The sequence below is a fragment of the Struthio camelus genome, chromosome 2, assembly GCF_040807025.1.
Source record: "Struthio camelus isolate bStrCam1 chromosome 2, bStrCam1.hap1, whole genome shotgun sequence".
Taxonomy (NCBI): Eukaryota; Metazoa; Chordata; class Aves; order Struthioniformes; family Struthionidae; genus Struthio; species Struthio camelus.
In genome coordinates, this window is record NC_090943.1 from 59,880,553 (window position 1) to 59,898,009 (window position 17,457).

At 40.2% G+C, this 17,457-nt stretch overlaps 1 protein-coding gene across 8 annotated transcripts in view; it reads left to right on the top strand.

The window, feature by feature from the left end:
* The window catches only part of HECW1 (HECT, C2 and WW domain containing E3 ubiquitin protein ligase 1), a 308,997-nt gene that overhangs the window by 231,983 nt on the left and 59,557 nt on the right, over positions 1 to 17,457 (top strand). For all 8 annotated transcript variants that reach the window (XM_068935996.1, XM_068935991.1, XM_068935998.1 and 5 more), the window contains 4 exons: positions 2,464 to 2,565; positions 8,189 to 8,339; positions 13,642 to 13,772; positions 16,282 to 16,403. In XM_068935996.1, coding sequence (XP_068792097.1) covers positions 2,464 to 2,565; positions 8,189 to 8,339; positions 13,642 to 13,772; positions 16,282 to 16,403 — 506 coding nt within the window. The remainder of the gene's footprint in view (positions 1 to 2,463; positions 2,566 to 8,188; positions 8,340 to 13,641; positions 13,773 to 16,281; positions 16,404 to 17,457) is intronic.

A 17,457-nucleotide genomic window follows, 5' to 3' on the forward strand; every position in this document is an offset into this window, starting at 1 on the left:
GAAGCCCCAACCAACCAAAGCATCTTTCCAGCTTTTCCTCCTCCATTACCACTTCATTTCCCCTCTCCTTCCCCTGCCACAGGCCCTACTCTGGCAGAAACCGAAAGGTTATAGGGTGTCTTTACACTGGACCGTGTAAGGACTCTGTAGACAGTGATGTCTAGACAATTGTTTGCTCTGCAGAACAGAATTGAGCCCACAGAATCAATTTCTCAGAACTACACAGAGACAAAGAACCCCAGAGTGAGATGGACCTTCTTTCTTGCAGGCGAGGTCCTTTGTGTGTGGACAGCGTTTATTTGCATGTATGCCTATGGGGGGCACGAGTGTGTGCGTGTGTGCGTGAGACTGCTTACAGATGTAATGATTATTTTGGGATGTGTGTACTTGTGAGAGGGGATTTGGAGGGAGGGTATGTTCTGCATATGGATTCTGTGCAGCTCCAGGTTTTGTTCCTTGAGTCTATATTAAGGGCATTAGCAGTGGCTTTGCTTTGATTAGTTAAGAGAGAATATGTCTGAAGGGCAGCATGGCTGCTTAGTACTCTTTTGATATCAGCTGGGTGCTTTAGTAAATGTTTACATTGTTTCATGATTTGGTGGCTATTACAAATACAGTAGATGTGGTCACCTCCGTCTGCTCCAGGTGACTGACACTACCATGCTTCCGCTGGCTTGGCGTAACTATCTTGACTAGGGGAGAGTCAATTATGGTGAGGTAAGTAAAGAAACATAGATAGATGATGTGGTAGTTGGTGCTACAACATCTGTAGTAAAAGCACAATTTTTAAGGCTATCGGAGATGGGCTTTTAGCACTGAGTGATAACTTATGTAACTCTACTGTCTGTTAAAACATGCAGCACATAGGACTGTGTGCCTATACACAAGTAGTTTAATGAAGGCGTTTAAGAGGCTGTATGGTATCATCAGAACACCTAGGAGAGGGAGTATTTTTATGTAAGTGATTTTTCTCACTCCTGGATGGTGTGAGAATTTTTTTACAGTTGTACTCAAAATTGGCTTCTGCCCTCTAGCTATTGGCAAAGGCCTCAAAAAAAGAGGTATGCATTTTAGGTAACTGTTCATTTTACCATTTGATAGCTAGATGTTATGTTTTACAAAATGCTTTTTTTTAGGATGCTAAGATCCCGACATTAAAGACAGCTAAACCAGCCAGCATATATAGTGAGTTTGGCTCAGCTGAATAGTCTATTTCAAATTTTAAAGTATCTTTTCATAATTTTCTGGTGATGTCAGAAACATTAAACACTTTTCCCTAACTTGCATCTTTTTTGATGGATATAAGTGTTATATTTATGTTACTTAGAACATGTCTCTATAATACAAGCTCATCTGAAGCTGGAGGTTGTAGTGAACAACTGTTACCATACAACATGAAAATGTGTCCATTAGTAGGGTAAATAGTCCTGGTTTCTAAGGTTTTAAAGAAAACCAGGAAGAGAGCTCAATCCTGGAACCTGTGGAGTTTTAACTTGCAGGTTCTTCATTCTCACAGTTAATTCTAGGATTAAGAATAGTTTTCCATCCTTACAATAAACTTCTTAGATTCTTGAAGGATCCTGTAAACACTGAGGGAATCTTAAGTTGCTCGTTCCCATCAACAGACCATCAGACTGGGAATTTGCTTAGGTTCCATTACTTCATATTTGGATATACAGGCATATATACAATATTGGTGTTTACAAACTTCCTCTACCCTGTCTATTGTGTGTCTCCTTCTCTTCTTCTTTCCTGCTTCTCTATCTCAGGTCTTCCCTCTTTATCTCAGGTCCTGACTGTGTCTCACTGTCTTTTATCCTCCTCTTCTATCACCTGTCTCCTACCTGTTTCTGGTCTTTCTCTCATTCTCCTTCCTCCTCCCCAAGATGGACAGTTGAATTTTGAGAAATGACTGTAGAAGGGGGTGATCTTCTGCTCTGCAGGGACTGCAAAATCCTGCCACTTCAGTCCACATATACATCCATTCATCTGTTTTAAAAGAAGACCTTTTTTGAAAAACGGAGAAAGTTTCGCAGGCAGCTTTTAGCCTCGCATACTTCTGATGGGGTGAATTAAAAGTTGGAATGGATTTTGCACGTTCCTGCGCGATTTTTGCAGAAGCTGGAGTTTGGTTGTACTTATACAGCACTTCTCAGAGATCAAGCCTGTTTCTTCTCTCGCTTACACTTGTGTGTCTGGAGTAAATGAGTCCAGAATCTGGCCCATAGTAGTTTAGCATTGACTGAAACCCAAGACCAGATCCTTGTCTGCATTATTTTAATGATTCTTTGGCATGTGAGTGGTTATTAAAATAGTGCCTGAAAAAAAGGAATAACCAGAGCTGCTAGTGCACCAGGCTAACCTTTTGAAAAAATTAATCACTTGTTTTACAGTAGCACATTTTTTAAACCACGTTTTGAAAACAGTGAATGACTGTGAATGTCTTGAATATCTTGTCCGTAGGTGATTGCCCTTTACTCCATAATTCTCAGCCAGTCAGCCAGCTTCCTTCTCTGAGGCCTGACCATCATCACTACCCAACTATCGATGAGCCTCTTCCACCAAGTAAGCTTTAGTTTTTTTAATTTATTGTATTTCTCAGCCTTTCCTGTTAACTCAAACAGTAGAGGTCAGTATGTCTTTCTAAAGGACCCTATCCGTCCTGTATATTCATTCTCCAGAACTCAAGCAATATGCCCTTTTGTTTCCCATATTTGACCCTGACTTCAAGTGTTGTCATGTTATTTTGGACAAGCTCCATAATCTCCTTCTGCCTTGGTCCATCCTCCTTAGCTACCATGGAATGGAAATAATAATACTCCCTTGTCTCCAGTCACTGTTGTAAGACTGGTATGTGTGGTATCTGTAAAGTGATCTCGAAGCCTTACAGAAAAGCCTCTGGGTGCTGTAATGGCTGAGAACTCTGTTTTTTCTGCAAAGTTTGTCTTCAGGTTTTTCCATCACCAACCTCAAAGCTGTTTTGGGATGGCGCTCTCAGTAGTCCTGTCAGCTCTGCTTGCAGTTCCAGCAGGAGCCATTTTACAATCAGGATGCTCCTAGGACAAACAGGCCCAAATCTGAGCAAAAAAACCCAGACTCTGAGGAAAAGACACTTCACATTGTATGTCCTGTCGCACTGTCTTTGGATGTGATAATCAATGAATTTTGTGCCCATTATGGACTGCAATGGGGTCTACAGTTGACAGAAATAAAAATAAAAGGGTTTTAAACAAAGTGGTAGATTAGTAGGCTGATGGTGTGGGATTTTTACCTCCATATCACTTGCTGGAGATGTTTCCCCTTGTCTCCATAGCCTTCCCCTTGTATATTCCTGGAATATTACCCTGCTTTTTGCATTAGCATGAACTGCCCAGCAGAGTGCACTCTAGGCCCTGCGACATCCGAATCACCTTTCGGCATCAGCACGATTTAACAACCTAAAATGCTCAGTGCCTCAGAAGAACAACCGTGCGGATAAACAAAGCACTTTATTTTCTTCAGAGCCCAAGTGGGGAACACACTCATTTTGCATGTGCTGCACTTGACAAATAATTCATCATTTGCCAACCGTGCTGTCAGTGTTCCCTAAGCTGAAAATAGCCTTGATGCTGGCGTCAGCTACGCAATAGCAATGAATGATTCAAATGCCTTTAGCCCAATGAAGTCTTATTAGAGTCCCACTGTGGCTTGCCAGTGAATGCTGAAATGGGAATGGTTACCTCTGTTACAGGCAAATGTTTATCTTCTTCCCACTCTTACCTCAGCACTTTGTGAATAGGGCACGTTCCCAATTAGACAGCTTAATGAGAAGACACTGACAGCAGTTCAGGTAAAAAAAAAAAAAAAAAAAAAAAAAAGAAATGCTGTGAATCCTGTGAATCTATGTTCCATTTTCTGCTTTTGCCAGTTTAATATACTTTGCCTCTTTCTGATTATCATCCTCGCAAGGCGAGTATTTCTACCATTGGTTTTCACAAAGGCTATCATGACAGGGTATAAGGACATGGAATCCAAAGTACGATACACTAGTGAAGTGATATGCCTTTGTATTTGAGCACTGCATATAACATCATATGTTCAATAAAGATTGAGACTATGGACTTAAATATATTGTGCTAGGTTAACTTTGGGGGAAAAGGAGTTGAATTAGATAATATCACCTAGGAAGGCACTGCCCAAAACCGTCAATGAAATTTTAAAGTAATTTCAAAATGAAAAACATTGCCTCGATCTAGAAATGTTCTTCTTCTTCTAGTATTCCGTATCACCATCTCAGTGTCTTTAATGCCACTTAATCTGTAGAGAAATAATTCTTGAATTGTATGGGAGGAAGACACTATATATTTTAAACCTGAGTTACATAATCAGCTGGCTTGCTTCTCACATGCAGCATTAGCTTCTGTCTGGAAGTAAGGTTGAAGATAATTTACTCTTACCAACACGTTACCAGTGTTGACTGGTTTTACCTCTGTCCTGGAGAATCCACTGGACAGTCTTCTCTTTTGAATAAGTCTTCTGAATAACTTAGTTTCATCATAACCCCACAACAGTTGGTCCCAAAGAGGAAATTTAATTTCTGACAAGTTTATTGGGCAACATAAGGTAGAGCAGATTTATTATTTATGTAGGAATGCCGTAATGGCCAGTCTGAATGTTAAGGGACATTTGAGATTGACAAAAGATTTGCAGAGTTTGTATGGCCTCATGACAGCCTTAATAGTCACCTCTTATTATGCATGCATTTGCTAATACTGCTTGAAACCCTACAGAACTGAAGCCAAGAAAAATACATGTGCCCAGTTCAGAGCTGCTCAATGCCAAAGGTGTGGCTGAGCTTGGAAAGGGAAAGCGAGCGTGTTTATTTTGCCCCTCCAGGATTATGGGTCTGCCAGAAAATTTTGCGCCTTCTGGTATAAAGAAGAGCAATTTCACAGGCTGCTTTGAGATAATGAATTGGTTGGTAGAGGGCGATCGCTGGAGTACAAAACTGCATACTGTCCTGTCCCCAGCCCATGGTCCAGTGTGCTTCTGCTGCGGAGGTTAGATGGAGGTTAGTCTGTGTTGGAGTCACAGTCTTATTTACCTGAAAAAAACAAAGTAAAAAAAAAAAAGATTTGGCTGCTTCCTGGATCGCATATGCCCCCTGGAGTAGCATGAAGGAACTTGAGCACAGCTCCAAACCAGAGTGCTGTCTGTCAGTTCACCTGTCAGCCTGTTCGTCTCTCTGTGCAAGCATCCATCCATCTGTCTGCAAAGCTGGTATCGTATGCCGCTTCAGTGACTTCTGTGACTTACTGGTTGTCTTGTGGGAAGGCAGAAAGTGCAACATAGTTAGGCATACGTACAACAAAATTATCAGCACCTGCCACCTTCTGACAGCCTTCCCAGCTGACCAAAAGAAATTGATAACTATTCAGCTGATCAGAAATGCAGTTGCAGGGAGCGGTACTCATGTAGGACTGCAGCAGGTTCTCCAAAAGCCGTGTGGCACTTAGTTCCTAATATTTTAGTATGACAATGCGAGTGTCAGCCCACAGTTTGATATATATACACATAAAGCAATACATCCAGCAGAGAGAGTCTTCCAAAAATTGTAACACAGGACCATCCGGACCTGCTATTTTCACAGAATCACAGAATCACAGAATCGTTTAGGTTGGAAGGGACCTCTGGAGATCATCTAGTCCAACCTCCCTGCTCAAGCAGGGTCACCTAGAGCATATTGCCCAGGATCACATCCAGACGGGTTTTGAATATCTCCAGCGAAGGAGACTCCACCACCTCTCTGGGCAACCTGTTCCAATGCTCTGTCACCCTCACAGTGAAGAAGTTTTTTCTCAGGTTCAGATGGAACTTCCTGTGGTTCAGTTTCTGCCCGTTGCCTCTTGTCCTGTTGCTGGGCACCACGGAGAAGAGGCTGGCCTCATCCTCTTGACACTCCCCCTTCAGATACTTGTACACGTTGATGAGATCCCCTCTCAATCTTCTCTTCTCCAGGCTGAACAGGCCCAGCTCTTGCAGTCTTTCTTCATAGGAGAGATGCTCCAGCCCTCTAATCATCTTGGTAGCCCTCCGCTGGACTCTCTCCAGCAGGGCCATGTCTCTCTGTGTCACATTTTCACTGTGACCTCCCAAGGTCTGGACAAGTTTAGCGCTCCTAACTTTCTAAGCGTTAAGCTTAGGAGCTCTGAGCTGCGTTTGATTAGAGATACACTGCAACATACACTCTTAAGCTAGTATTGCATAGGGTTGGATTATGAGAAGCACTTGTTTTACTGTGTGATTGGGTAGTATTATTCTTACTGAGTGTCCATCAGCAGGATACAGACCAATATGACCAGTGTTAGTTGATATCTTCTGTAGGTTGGCCGGAATGTGGATCTAATAATTGCCTACAAGTCTCTAATTATCCACTGAGCTTTGTTAGTCTCAACTTGTTGCATGATATTACAGCGTGGTGTGAGGTCAAGTATTTGGCCTTTGCCAGACAGCGGTAAGGAAAATGAAGATCTTTGTAGTTATGTTATGGTACAACATGTTACCTTTGATCTGGCCGAGATTATTTCCATATTGCTGAATTTACAAGTGATGCATGGCTCCAGAAGGACCATTCCCCATTCGAGGTGGCGCACCTGCTGCCAGTGATAGTATGCTTGGCAAGGTTCTGGCCTTCAGCCTGGCTTGCATATCAAAAGGTGTCAGTCTGATTTCCTTCAATGTGCATCTATTGTACTTCTTGTGCCCTTTTTCACTGTCTTATGTTTCAGGCATCATTTTCACTAAGCCGTGTTCTTGTTCTTGAAACACCTGCAAAATCCTTGGGAAGCTTAACCCAGTGGGATTAACAGGGAGCCCTCTCCTTAAGATTATATAGTGATGTTCACAGTGAGAGAGACTCTGTGTGCGTGGCGTGTGTGTGTGTGTGTACACTTGTGGTGTGAGCGTATGTTTTGCACCTGTAAATACAGAGGTATTTACAGTCAGCTTTAAAGAAATAACTCACGTGTATGTGGCTCCCTGCTGTTTTAGAGTCTTACAGAAAATTCCTCCAAGGACTCCCAATGCCCATGTTTTCAGGTTCCTGGGATTAACATGCCAGGAGCCATAGACTTAAGACAGCCTACACTTGACTGGGACCGGCCCAGGTACAGGAACTGAATTCAAACAGGGCCAGTATTTAGAGGAGGGGAACTAGTAGTTGAGAATTGGTTTCCAGACACAGCAGGGAGAAACACAACTTCAGTCCTACTCTTAGAGGGTAGGAGATAAAAAGAATGAAACCCAGATCATAAAAAGCCATGGAAGAAGGAATAGACTCATCCCCACCTAAAGCAGGGAGGAGGGAGTCATAGTAAGGGTATGGGGAGAAGACGAAACGTGTCCCCCCAAAGGTAATTACTATATGTGCATTTGTGTGTGAATGCGGGTGATGATTTGTTTATAATATATGTAGAAAGTATGTGCATATATTTGGATAGTTTTGTCGTCAGCTGGTGAATCATGTGGAAATATGAAGTTAGCAAGTCAAATTTATATCACTTCACGCCATCCATTCCAAGCAGTTCAATGTATGGCTTAGTTTTCTAATTCACTTCTGAATTTCCTGTGACAAACACTTTTTATCAACATTTTCAGTGCTTTTTATGTTTTTAGTCATCATTTCCACAAGCCATCAGATACACAAGGGCTTCTAATTTTCATTCATGGGACAACTTAGACTAACATTGACAGGAGACTGTAATGATAAGAGGCTCATTATTATGCTACAAACTCTCCATCTAGTTGGCCTGTTCTGTATGGCTTCCCTGACCTCTAATAAATCCAGCCAGCTAGTATAACTGACTGTAAAATTATCCAGCCCTTTAAAAACATAGCCACTGTGTCACTTGTTTTTCATAGTCTATGGCAATGAATTCCACAGGCTGCCTATGTGCTGTGTATGATACAATATTTATGTATATGAATGTACTGCATATACATATATGTAGACATGCACATAGTATATCTGTTTGAATATATACACATTATAATATATATTGCATACATATACACACGTATGTAGTATCTATCTCATGTATGTATATCCACTGTCTGTGTATATGTATGTGTGTGTATATGTATCTCCAGCATTTAGGCTTGAGGGAAGGCATCATGCTGACAGCATCGTCTTCCTCTTTTGTAACCCTAGACTGGGAAGCTCGGATAGACAGCCATGGCAGAGTGTTCTATGTCGATCACGTCAACCGAACCACTACGTGGCAGCGTCCCACAGCCGCGGCGACGCCAGATGGAATCCACAGATCTGGCTCCGTCCAGCAAATGGAGCAGCTAAATCGACGGTGAGCAGTTGCATCCTAGATTCCCTAGAGATCCATGTTCCCCTTTTTCCCCACAGCCCCAGTGGCTTCCTTCCTTCCCCATCACACAGTATCTGCTCCCTAAGGATTTATCTTTCCTTCTCATCCAACCTACCTGTTCCTATCCTGGCTGTTGGTTGCTCTTTACCTTGCTGCCTTCTGTGAGCATCCTGTACCCACACTGGCCTACGTGAGGAGGGCTGTTGAGTGAGAGATGTTGCAAAGCATTTCAAACAGCAAGAAGAGACTTTTGGAAAACCTTTTGGAAATGACTCCTAGAAGAGAAAGGATGGAGTCATTTTTGCTATTCAGCTCCAAGAATAGCATCCATGGATCGGCTTCCAGCACCACACTGCAGTATCTGCAGGGGTTTCTGAGCTGAACTGTATTGAAATAGTGTTGCCATATCAATGTGACATTTCTACCCAAGCAAATTTGGCCTACTGAAGGGCCTTTCTCCTTTTCTAGGGCAGAGTACTGAACTAATAGGACTGTACACCTTCTAGACCTAGACAGACCTGCTAAATGTTGCACTGGGCCCTGTAAATCTGTCGGTTCATTCAGAGCTAGCTCAGATATCTCCAACATGGCATGCATTTTCCCCTTAGTTTGACTGCTCCCCACATACAGTTGTTTGTCGTTTCCTATTCACGCTTGCTCTTCAGACTGAATTTAGGAGAAAAGAGAAAGAATAAACAACTGGGCAAAAATCCTTCCTTTTTACTTGAGAAAAGATTTTCTGTTTTGGGTTTTTTTTTTTTTATTCCTTGCTTACTGTAATGATATGCTTTCTTTTCTAGAAAAGCAAGACTGAAATTATATTCTAATCATAGCATGTAAAATGCCACAGAAGCTTTTGGGTTTTTCTCTGTGTTAAAAGAAAGATCAGGAGCTAAAAGAAGGATACAGAGTTTCAAAGTATTCTTCTGTGGTGCAGAATAGTTTGGGAGTTACTGCATCCTTTGTAAGGAGAACTGAGTCCTGAAGGACATTGACTAGAAAGTTGTGTAACTTTTTGAGAGCAAACCAGCCTTCTGGAAGTGATTATTGTGCACAGTAAGTTGACATCATCAACAAGCTCTTGAGGAATTTCTATTCATTATTCATTATTCTGGATGTATTTCACACCATGTATTATTTCTTGTAGAGGTAAAAGAACCTGCTTCGTATTTATTTCCGTTATAGCTTTTCTCAGAATGTGTCAAGCTGCCGTGTTAATATTAAAGAAACAAAGAAAAGTGGATATTTCTGGTAGACTCTTTGAAGGGATTGACATGTTTCTTCTCTGCCATTTAGGATTTGTCTTTAAGAAAGATTTGAGTCATATCAAAACTCAGACAGTTTGATTGCCACTTAAGCGGGTTATCTGACACAGAAAGCTCTGTTGTGGATGTAAATCAGAGCTTAGCTTTTTTCTTTTTTTTTTCTTTTTTTTCTTTTTTTTTTTTGAGGTTGAACTCTCATGCAAGCCCAATACAGCCAGTAATAAATGTTTGTGAGAGTTTGCATAGGAACTTACCATTCTGTTAGCTGACATGGGTTAATTAGTAAACCAGCTATCTCAGATCTCAGCGGAAACTGCAAGGTAGGCATTGCCTTTGGGACCTCCTTAATTCAAACTTTATTCTTAAATATTTTCATGTAGGCTGCCTGGCTTTCTTGAGTATGATTCAGTTATCACTGGTTTGGATTAGGAATTGACTATTAATATGAAGAAGTTCTTCTTTCTCTCTCTTGATATTTTTAGTAGTCAGATATCCAGGTACAGAGTAAGAAGTATAGGAGATGTTCTGTGGTGGCATAGCTCTCCACCCCTAAGTCTCATTAAAGACTAAATGCTTTACAAATTAATAAATGTAGACTGCCGTGGCTTCTTGGGACAGATGGAAAAAAATGATGATTCTGTATTCTCTGCCAAAGAGCTTCTAACATTAAAATTTTAAAAATTCCTTTTTTTAGAATAGGGAGGTCTCCTATTGTTCCCAAGTTTGGGTAGTTGAGTAGAAACGAAACGTTTCTTAAGAATCCAATGAAAGAGATTTGTACTGAACATTGCAATGATGTCAGACAAACTGAGTATTTCTGAAGCAGAAAGCCATTTCTGTATTTTCATCCTGGCTTTTATAAATTTAAAAATTGTCATTGTCCTAAAGCTGATTTCAGATATTTCAAGGTCTCCAGATTTTGGGCTTATGAGGAAAACAACTTTTCGTAAATGGTTATTGAAAAGCACTACAGAGGATCAGCCTTTGTTTAAGTGTTCATTTTACAAATATTCTTCTGTTGTATTTCAAGCTTGATTACTTGAAATAATCTTCAGCAAACACACCACAAAATCATTTTACGTGAGGCAGCAGCAAACACAGACCTTGCTGACAGTCTTAGCAGCAGCCTGAACTTTTGCTCTAGGCTCAAACAAAATGGGACTCCAATCCACTTGGCAGTTTGAAAAAACTTGACCACTTTTCTTTTTAAACCAATCTACTCACTTTTGAGCTTCCTGGTTTCGTATGAGGAAGGGAATGGAAAGACCAAAATATTACAAGGAAGACTGGTATTTCCAGCCCAGCCAAAACCACAGACCTTTGGAAATTAAGCTTGAACAAAACGCTTAGCTGTGATTGTTCAAATCCAAGAGCCTAGTCCTGCTTTACTTCTGTGCTCAAAGCTTCCTAGTAGCTGTACCGGCCATTCGGGGATACAGGGAATGCAAAATTGAAATCCAGGCTTTGGGCAAGCTCCAAAGAAACATCTCTCCTTTTTATTTTAAAGAGCCTTGCTCATTTTCTACCGCACTACCTGACTTGCTTGCTTGTTAGCAAAGCAAATAACAGCCATTGCTGTTCAAACTCTGTTGGAAAAATCCCGTGCAGCATATAATGCATGTACAGCTAGACTTGTCCTTGCTTTATTTTAAGAAGTATTAAATAGCAAATTATAATCGTATAGTTAAGACAGCCTCTGTGTGATATTTCTAAACCTCTGTTTCTTTGACAAATCACTTTGAAAGGAGACTGAAATTTCCAGAGGCATTCCCATAGCTTTTGCGTTTCAATGTTTTCTCCAGTTACTTTGGCATTTTCTGGTATTTATATAAGGCAATTTCATAGTATTGAGACAAAAAAAAAAAAAAGTAGCCTTTTGTTGGCATACAGCTAGCGTTACTGTTTAAAATTTGCCAGTAGGGATTTTCTGCCATCTAATTAAATTGAAGCTACAGGTTTCTTTATATATGTGCTGCTTATATCCCTTGAACATATGAACTCCTTTTTTTTCCCCTTGCTGTAGCATGTGGGTGTCGTAAAACTCCTCCAATATTGGAATGGAAAGTTCATTCAATTAGCCTGCAGTCAAGTGAATAAAAATGTAAAACATGGGTCTAAAACAGAAGAGCAGAACAGCTGAGGTAAATTTATGCTGTTGTGAAATCTGCTTTTTGAATTTTCTATGTTTACTTAAAAACAAAATGCCCAGTCTATTTAAAAAAATCTTCTAAAGATGCTGTTTATTGAGCTATCAAAGCATATATTAAATGTAGCTTTAAATGACTTTGAATACTGGGGGAAAATACATTGTACTGTGTAAGGTTAGCATAAATCTGTTAAAACTTTAGTTATTTTTCTTAATTATTGCCAACCTCTCTGCCCAAGGTCAGGTTGGATTAAGCTACTGGTATTGCCGTCTGTTGAGAGATACGGAAAAGCTAAATCCTAATTGCTTATCTTTAATGATCCCATGTCACTTTGAGGAACCCATTCCTGACCAATTCCTAATTTTGAATAAAGCAGGTATTAACAAATAAAGAGAGAGAGAGAGAGGAAGAATGGAAAATGTAGAAATCAGAAGATGAGCTGATGAAAGAAAAGAGAGTGTAAGTCAGTAAAATGAGAGACAAACGGTGCTGGATCAGATTAAATGCAGCCAGTAGAGCTATCCCAGCTTATATCAGTACAGAAATGCAATCCAGAAATAAGGATTAAAAATATCAGGGTGGAGTTAAAGCTAATTAAAATAATTAAGAGAGCCTATTTCCTTTCCTTCTTTCTTTTGTTTCCTTTTCTTTCTTGTCTTTTTCTCTCTGCTATTTCTTTCCTTCTTGTCTTTCCCGCTCTCTCTCTCTAAAATATATATTTTCTTTTCCAATATGTAAAAAGACTTGTTATATTTGTAGGTTGCCAGTAAAAGCAAATGAATCTTGATCTCCCATTTTATTCAACTGTTTCTATGGGTGAACATGTTAACTAAAATTTGGTTTTTGTAGTGCCTATTTGAAATGCTACAAGTTGTTCCCACAGCCTGTTATATACTTTGATGCTGATCTGGTGCAAGTGTTTAAGATTGAGCTCCTCTTTAAGGCCATAGTTAGTCCTGTTGTCATCAATTACTATGGAAATTAGTTCCATAATTAGTATGTAAATGATACTATAGAGTTTTAAAGCAGCTTGCAGGTTTATTCTATCCTCCATTTATTTCTGTCCTCCTCAATGTTGTTTGCTTATCTCTATATTTCCTTTTCCTTGCTCCGCATCTAGGCACCACCCAACTCAAGCTAAATACCTTATCCCGCTGATTTCCAGCAATAGCGTAACACTTGCATCCTCACAGTGTTCACTCAGCTCATGCGTTACATCCTATTCTCCTTTTCTGTGTCTGTCATATCCATTAGATTGTAAACTCTTTGAGCTTTCACTACATGCTAGTCTGGGTGCTGCATTGCTTACCACAGTGGAAGTATTCTCAATTAGTGGCCATGCAGTGTCATAATAAACACACTATCAGCGCTCATAATAGCCTTTGCCTTTTTAGAGTTGGCATGTGCATCCAATATTGTAATAAGCAAGACTGAAGAGTACTCAGTACATCACAGGATTGATCCTTACTTGATTGATTACGTTACCATAAGACTTAAGTGAGAGGGGGGACCGTGATCCACCAATGTTTTTAGGTGTCAGACATCCAAATGATGGTAATGGAAGCCTAATAGGAACTCATAGCCTTAAATACCAGTGTAAATTTGACCTTTGATTCTTCTTGCCTTGCACCCTCTGTCTCAGCCATTTGTTACTCAGTGCAAAATGCCACATTTGCAATGTAATGGTTGGTCCAGGTGTGAAGAGCTGCATCAGCTGAAGAAGAAAAGAAGCAGGCATATTCTTATTATGTTGCATGCTGCAGATACAAGTAATGGAACTATTCAAAAACAGCGTTCATTGTTAAGGTAGAAAGCACCAGAAAGTTCTTCTGTTAACTAAAGTACGTTGTTCCTTTCTCTAAAAACATGCAGATACCAAAATATCCAGCGAACTATTGCAACAGAGCGGACTGAGGATGATGCTGTAGTTAACAACAGGGTGGAAAGAGTTCCTACAGGAGGAGGAAGTGACTCTGAGGCAGAGCCTTCCCAGCCAAGCTCAGGTATGGGGAAAAAAGCCATTCAGTGGCATGTTCGGTGGCACTGCACGATGGTATTCAGCTCTGGGGACCTCTGCATTTCCACGAGGGACTGGGACTTCATTATGGCAGGGTGCGGAAGCTACTTGAAAAAAGAGGTGTAACCCTGAAGCTACAGGTACAAAGCCAGAGTAAAAAGGCCTCAGTATTTTTAATAATTACTAATACATACAAAGTATTTTTACTTTAGTGAAGGGTTATTTGAAAGGAAAATAGAGAAGGCACCATTTTTTTTTTGAGCTCAGCCGTTATAAAAACTGCACTATTTTATTTTTACTGCAGTGTGATTTTGATGTCAAGGGCCTTGCCTTTTAAGGACAGTTTATTCTACCTGGGCATGGCTTTTTCAGTGCCGCATTTGACCATGTGGTCGCATCTGCAGTGGCCCTGGCGTTGAATATAGAATACTTGCATTTTTAAGGCTACAGTTTCGTGGTAGCTATGAGCTGATCTAAGTGTGGGCTGCCACTGAAGGAGGCACAGCTCTCTTTGCTCTTCACTAACTCGTATAACAACATGCTATACCAGAGCAGAGAACAGATCTGGCTGAAAACAAACCTTTTTATCTTGTGGCTAGTGCAGTTTACAGCCGTATCAGTTCCCTCATCTGGCTCTTCACATGACCAGACAAGAACTAGTGACAGTACAAAGGAGAAGAGGAGAACGTGTACCCAAATGCCACCAAAATGAATGGCAAATTCTCTTACTTCGGATCATTGCCTTCTTACTATGTTGGCTACTAGAAGTAGACCTGACTTCCTGTCTTCCTCTTGCAATGCTTCCCTAAGCAACACTAGCAAAGGGAAAGAACCAACATAACATCTGCTTGAATCTTCTTAATGTTCCTTCTTGAAGAGAAACAATTACACAGAGAAATAGTGACATAATTTTTTTTAACAACAGTTTAGTAAAATATTTAGTTTTGTCGGTTTGTTAGCCTGATACTTTAGGTGCTTTTAGCTTGAAAATCAGTTTTGACCAAGAATGTTTAATATTTGATATTCAAACCCTCTTTGCAATCCTTTATATTGCAACTTAATGGAAGCCTTTTACCTACGTTGAATCCTATGGGGAGACCCCAGTCCTCTCTGTTAGCAGCAGAGATGGAAATGAGGTACACCTTGTATTATTATTATTTATATTACAAGTAATATATTACATCAGTTACATCATTTACTATCATAGCCTATGTAATAAAAAAGTCATTTAATAGGAATTGCTACCAGTAAGTATTTAGGTCAGTGTATTATGTAGCAATCCCTGTTTTATTTTAACCCCAAAGAGCTAATGAGTATACTATATATCATCTTAAGTGATTAGTAAATGGCTCTTGCTATATTTATTGTTTTGTTTTTTAGGAGAAAAAGTCAACATTATATATAATGCCAAGAATTAAAAGATTAAGGGGAGATGCAAACCACCCTAGAATAAGAGAAGGCTGTGATAGGATACGTTTGCCATTTGCTTTTCAATTTAGAAGGAAAATATCAGGAGGAATGCTATTTATGCACATTTATCTAGATTCTAAACCAGTATAAATCAGTTCAACTCCAGCAATGGATCTGGCACATGGTCTTAAGTGGATAGCGTAGTATGATGTGTCTAGAGCTAAAAAAAAAAAAGATAATTGATAAGAAAAAAAATGGGAATCTATATTTATTCTCTTGATGATGTCTAAATCCAATTTCCTTGGACTGCAAATGAAAGTTGGCTTGTGTTAGAAAACACCAGGACTGCACACTCCAGCCATAATTCTATGGTAGAAAGCATTTGGTGGAGGTTAAGAAATTCCCACCTCTGCAGAGATCATGTTCTCAAATACTCAGTTCTGCTCCTGTGCTTCCACGTCAGCTTATTGACAGAAGGTTTCATGAATTGGTACAGATTAAAAATAATCCCTTTGCATCTGTTTTTTTTTTCTTTTTACCATGTAAGTCCCCAAAACCGTGGACTTGCCAACAGTCGTGCCATTGCATGATGCTTTGCGTCACCAACATGGAAGTGAGTAGCTGAGCAGGGGACTTCCTTAACTCAGCCTTGCTATCAAATGCTTTGTGCTGGTAAACCCCTCAGGCTGGACTGGAAATCAGCTCTCTTCTCTAAAATCAGTCATGGGGAGAACCACACTCAGGATCTGGCTAACAGTAATGAACCAAACCCTGAGCTGGTAAAAAGCATTGTGGTCACATTGACATGCAGTGTCAATGCAAACAGCAGTGGATATGACCCAGAGTTTTATAATATGCAGTGCAAAAAAATATCCAGGTCCTACCCTGCCACTCTGAGCTCTGTAGCACTAACTGTAGGGAGAATATCTGCTATTTTGCCAGCAGGTTTGTCTTGGAAACACAAAGGTGCATTGGGCAGAGTGGTGACCTTCCTATACAGTTACGTCTGTGATCATGCAATAGAAGTTAAATAATATACTATGTTGTCTGCTATGTTAATAAGATTTTGCTTCATTTTTTTCCAGAAATTAGGAGGGAAGGTTCCCTTTCTCCTGTGAATTCTCAAAAAATCACCTTGTTGCTGCAGTCTCCAGCTGTAAAGTTCATCACCAATCCTGAGTTCTTCACTGTGCTGCATGCAAACTATGTGAGTAATTACAATTTGCTCTCTCATGCTATTGCTTTCTAAATCCAAAGGCTGAGCCCCAGGCCTTCTGTGAGAATGAACAGTGGATTTAAATTTCCGGACTTAGGGCTCAGTCATCCTTTCTTAGCACCAGATAAGGTTGAGCACAGCACAAGCAGGCTGCTCCAAAGAAACTTTTGCTGAGATTCTACTTCATACAGGGAATTCCCTGGCATAGAAGAAGCTCTTGCCTCATTAATATTATCCTTCCAGAATATGCAGGAAACCTTGGTTTGTGCTTGATTGATTCTGCTTTTTTTTTTTTTTTTGCTGCAAAGTGTGATGTTATTGCCTTTGGAGCCATCTTCCTGAGAAGTCTTATTCAGATGCTACCAAATCTCAGGGAAGTAGAGAGAGGGCACACTTCTTATTGACTCCTACAGTTCACACTTCCAAGAAGCAGGTGGGCATAATCTGTCAGGAAATAATCATTTGAGACAGTGTGACTATTTTGGGAAAAAAAAGAATCAAAATGAGTCCTCAAAAACACAGATTTTTTTTTCCTTAAATGCATCAAATCTGCATGTTTTCTTGCAAACCTCATGTGCAGTGGAAAAAGTTTAATGGTAGGTCAACCAGAAGACAGCAGTTAGGGAAATCTCACAGGGAGATGCAGTTACCAAAGTTCAGTCCTAGTTTTCTGTATCTTGGAGGTAGTTCAGCTAGGCATACACACGACTTCTGAATCTTTGGAAAATCTTCCTTTCCTGGATAGGCTAGCCTTTCTCTTTGAAAGGAAAAGAAATTAAAACTTTAAGAGTTGTCTCAGCACAGGTCTTTCGCTGAAGACAGACATCCTGTTCTGGCTCTGATGCTGTGCAGGTTGATGCCGGCTGACCATCTCCAATTCTCTATCAATCAGAGATTGTTACCCCTGAAACCTTACAGAGGAAGGGGATATATTAACTCATCGGACTTCACCTGAAGTAGGTTATGGAGTGCACATCACGTCTTCCATTGACAGAGTGATATTTGATGATTTATAACTAGAAGCAATATCATTTCCATTTGGCAT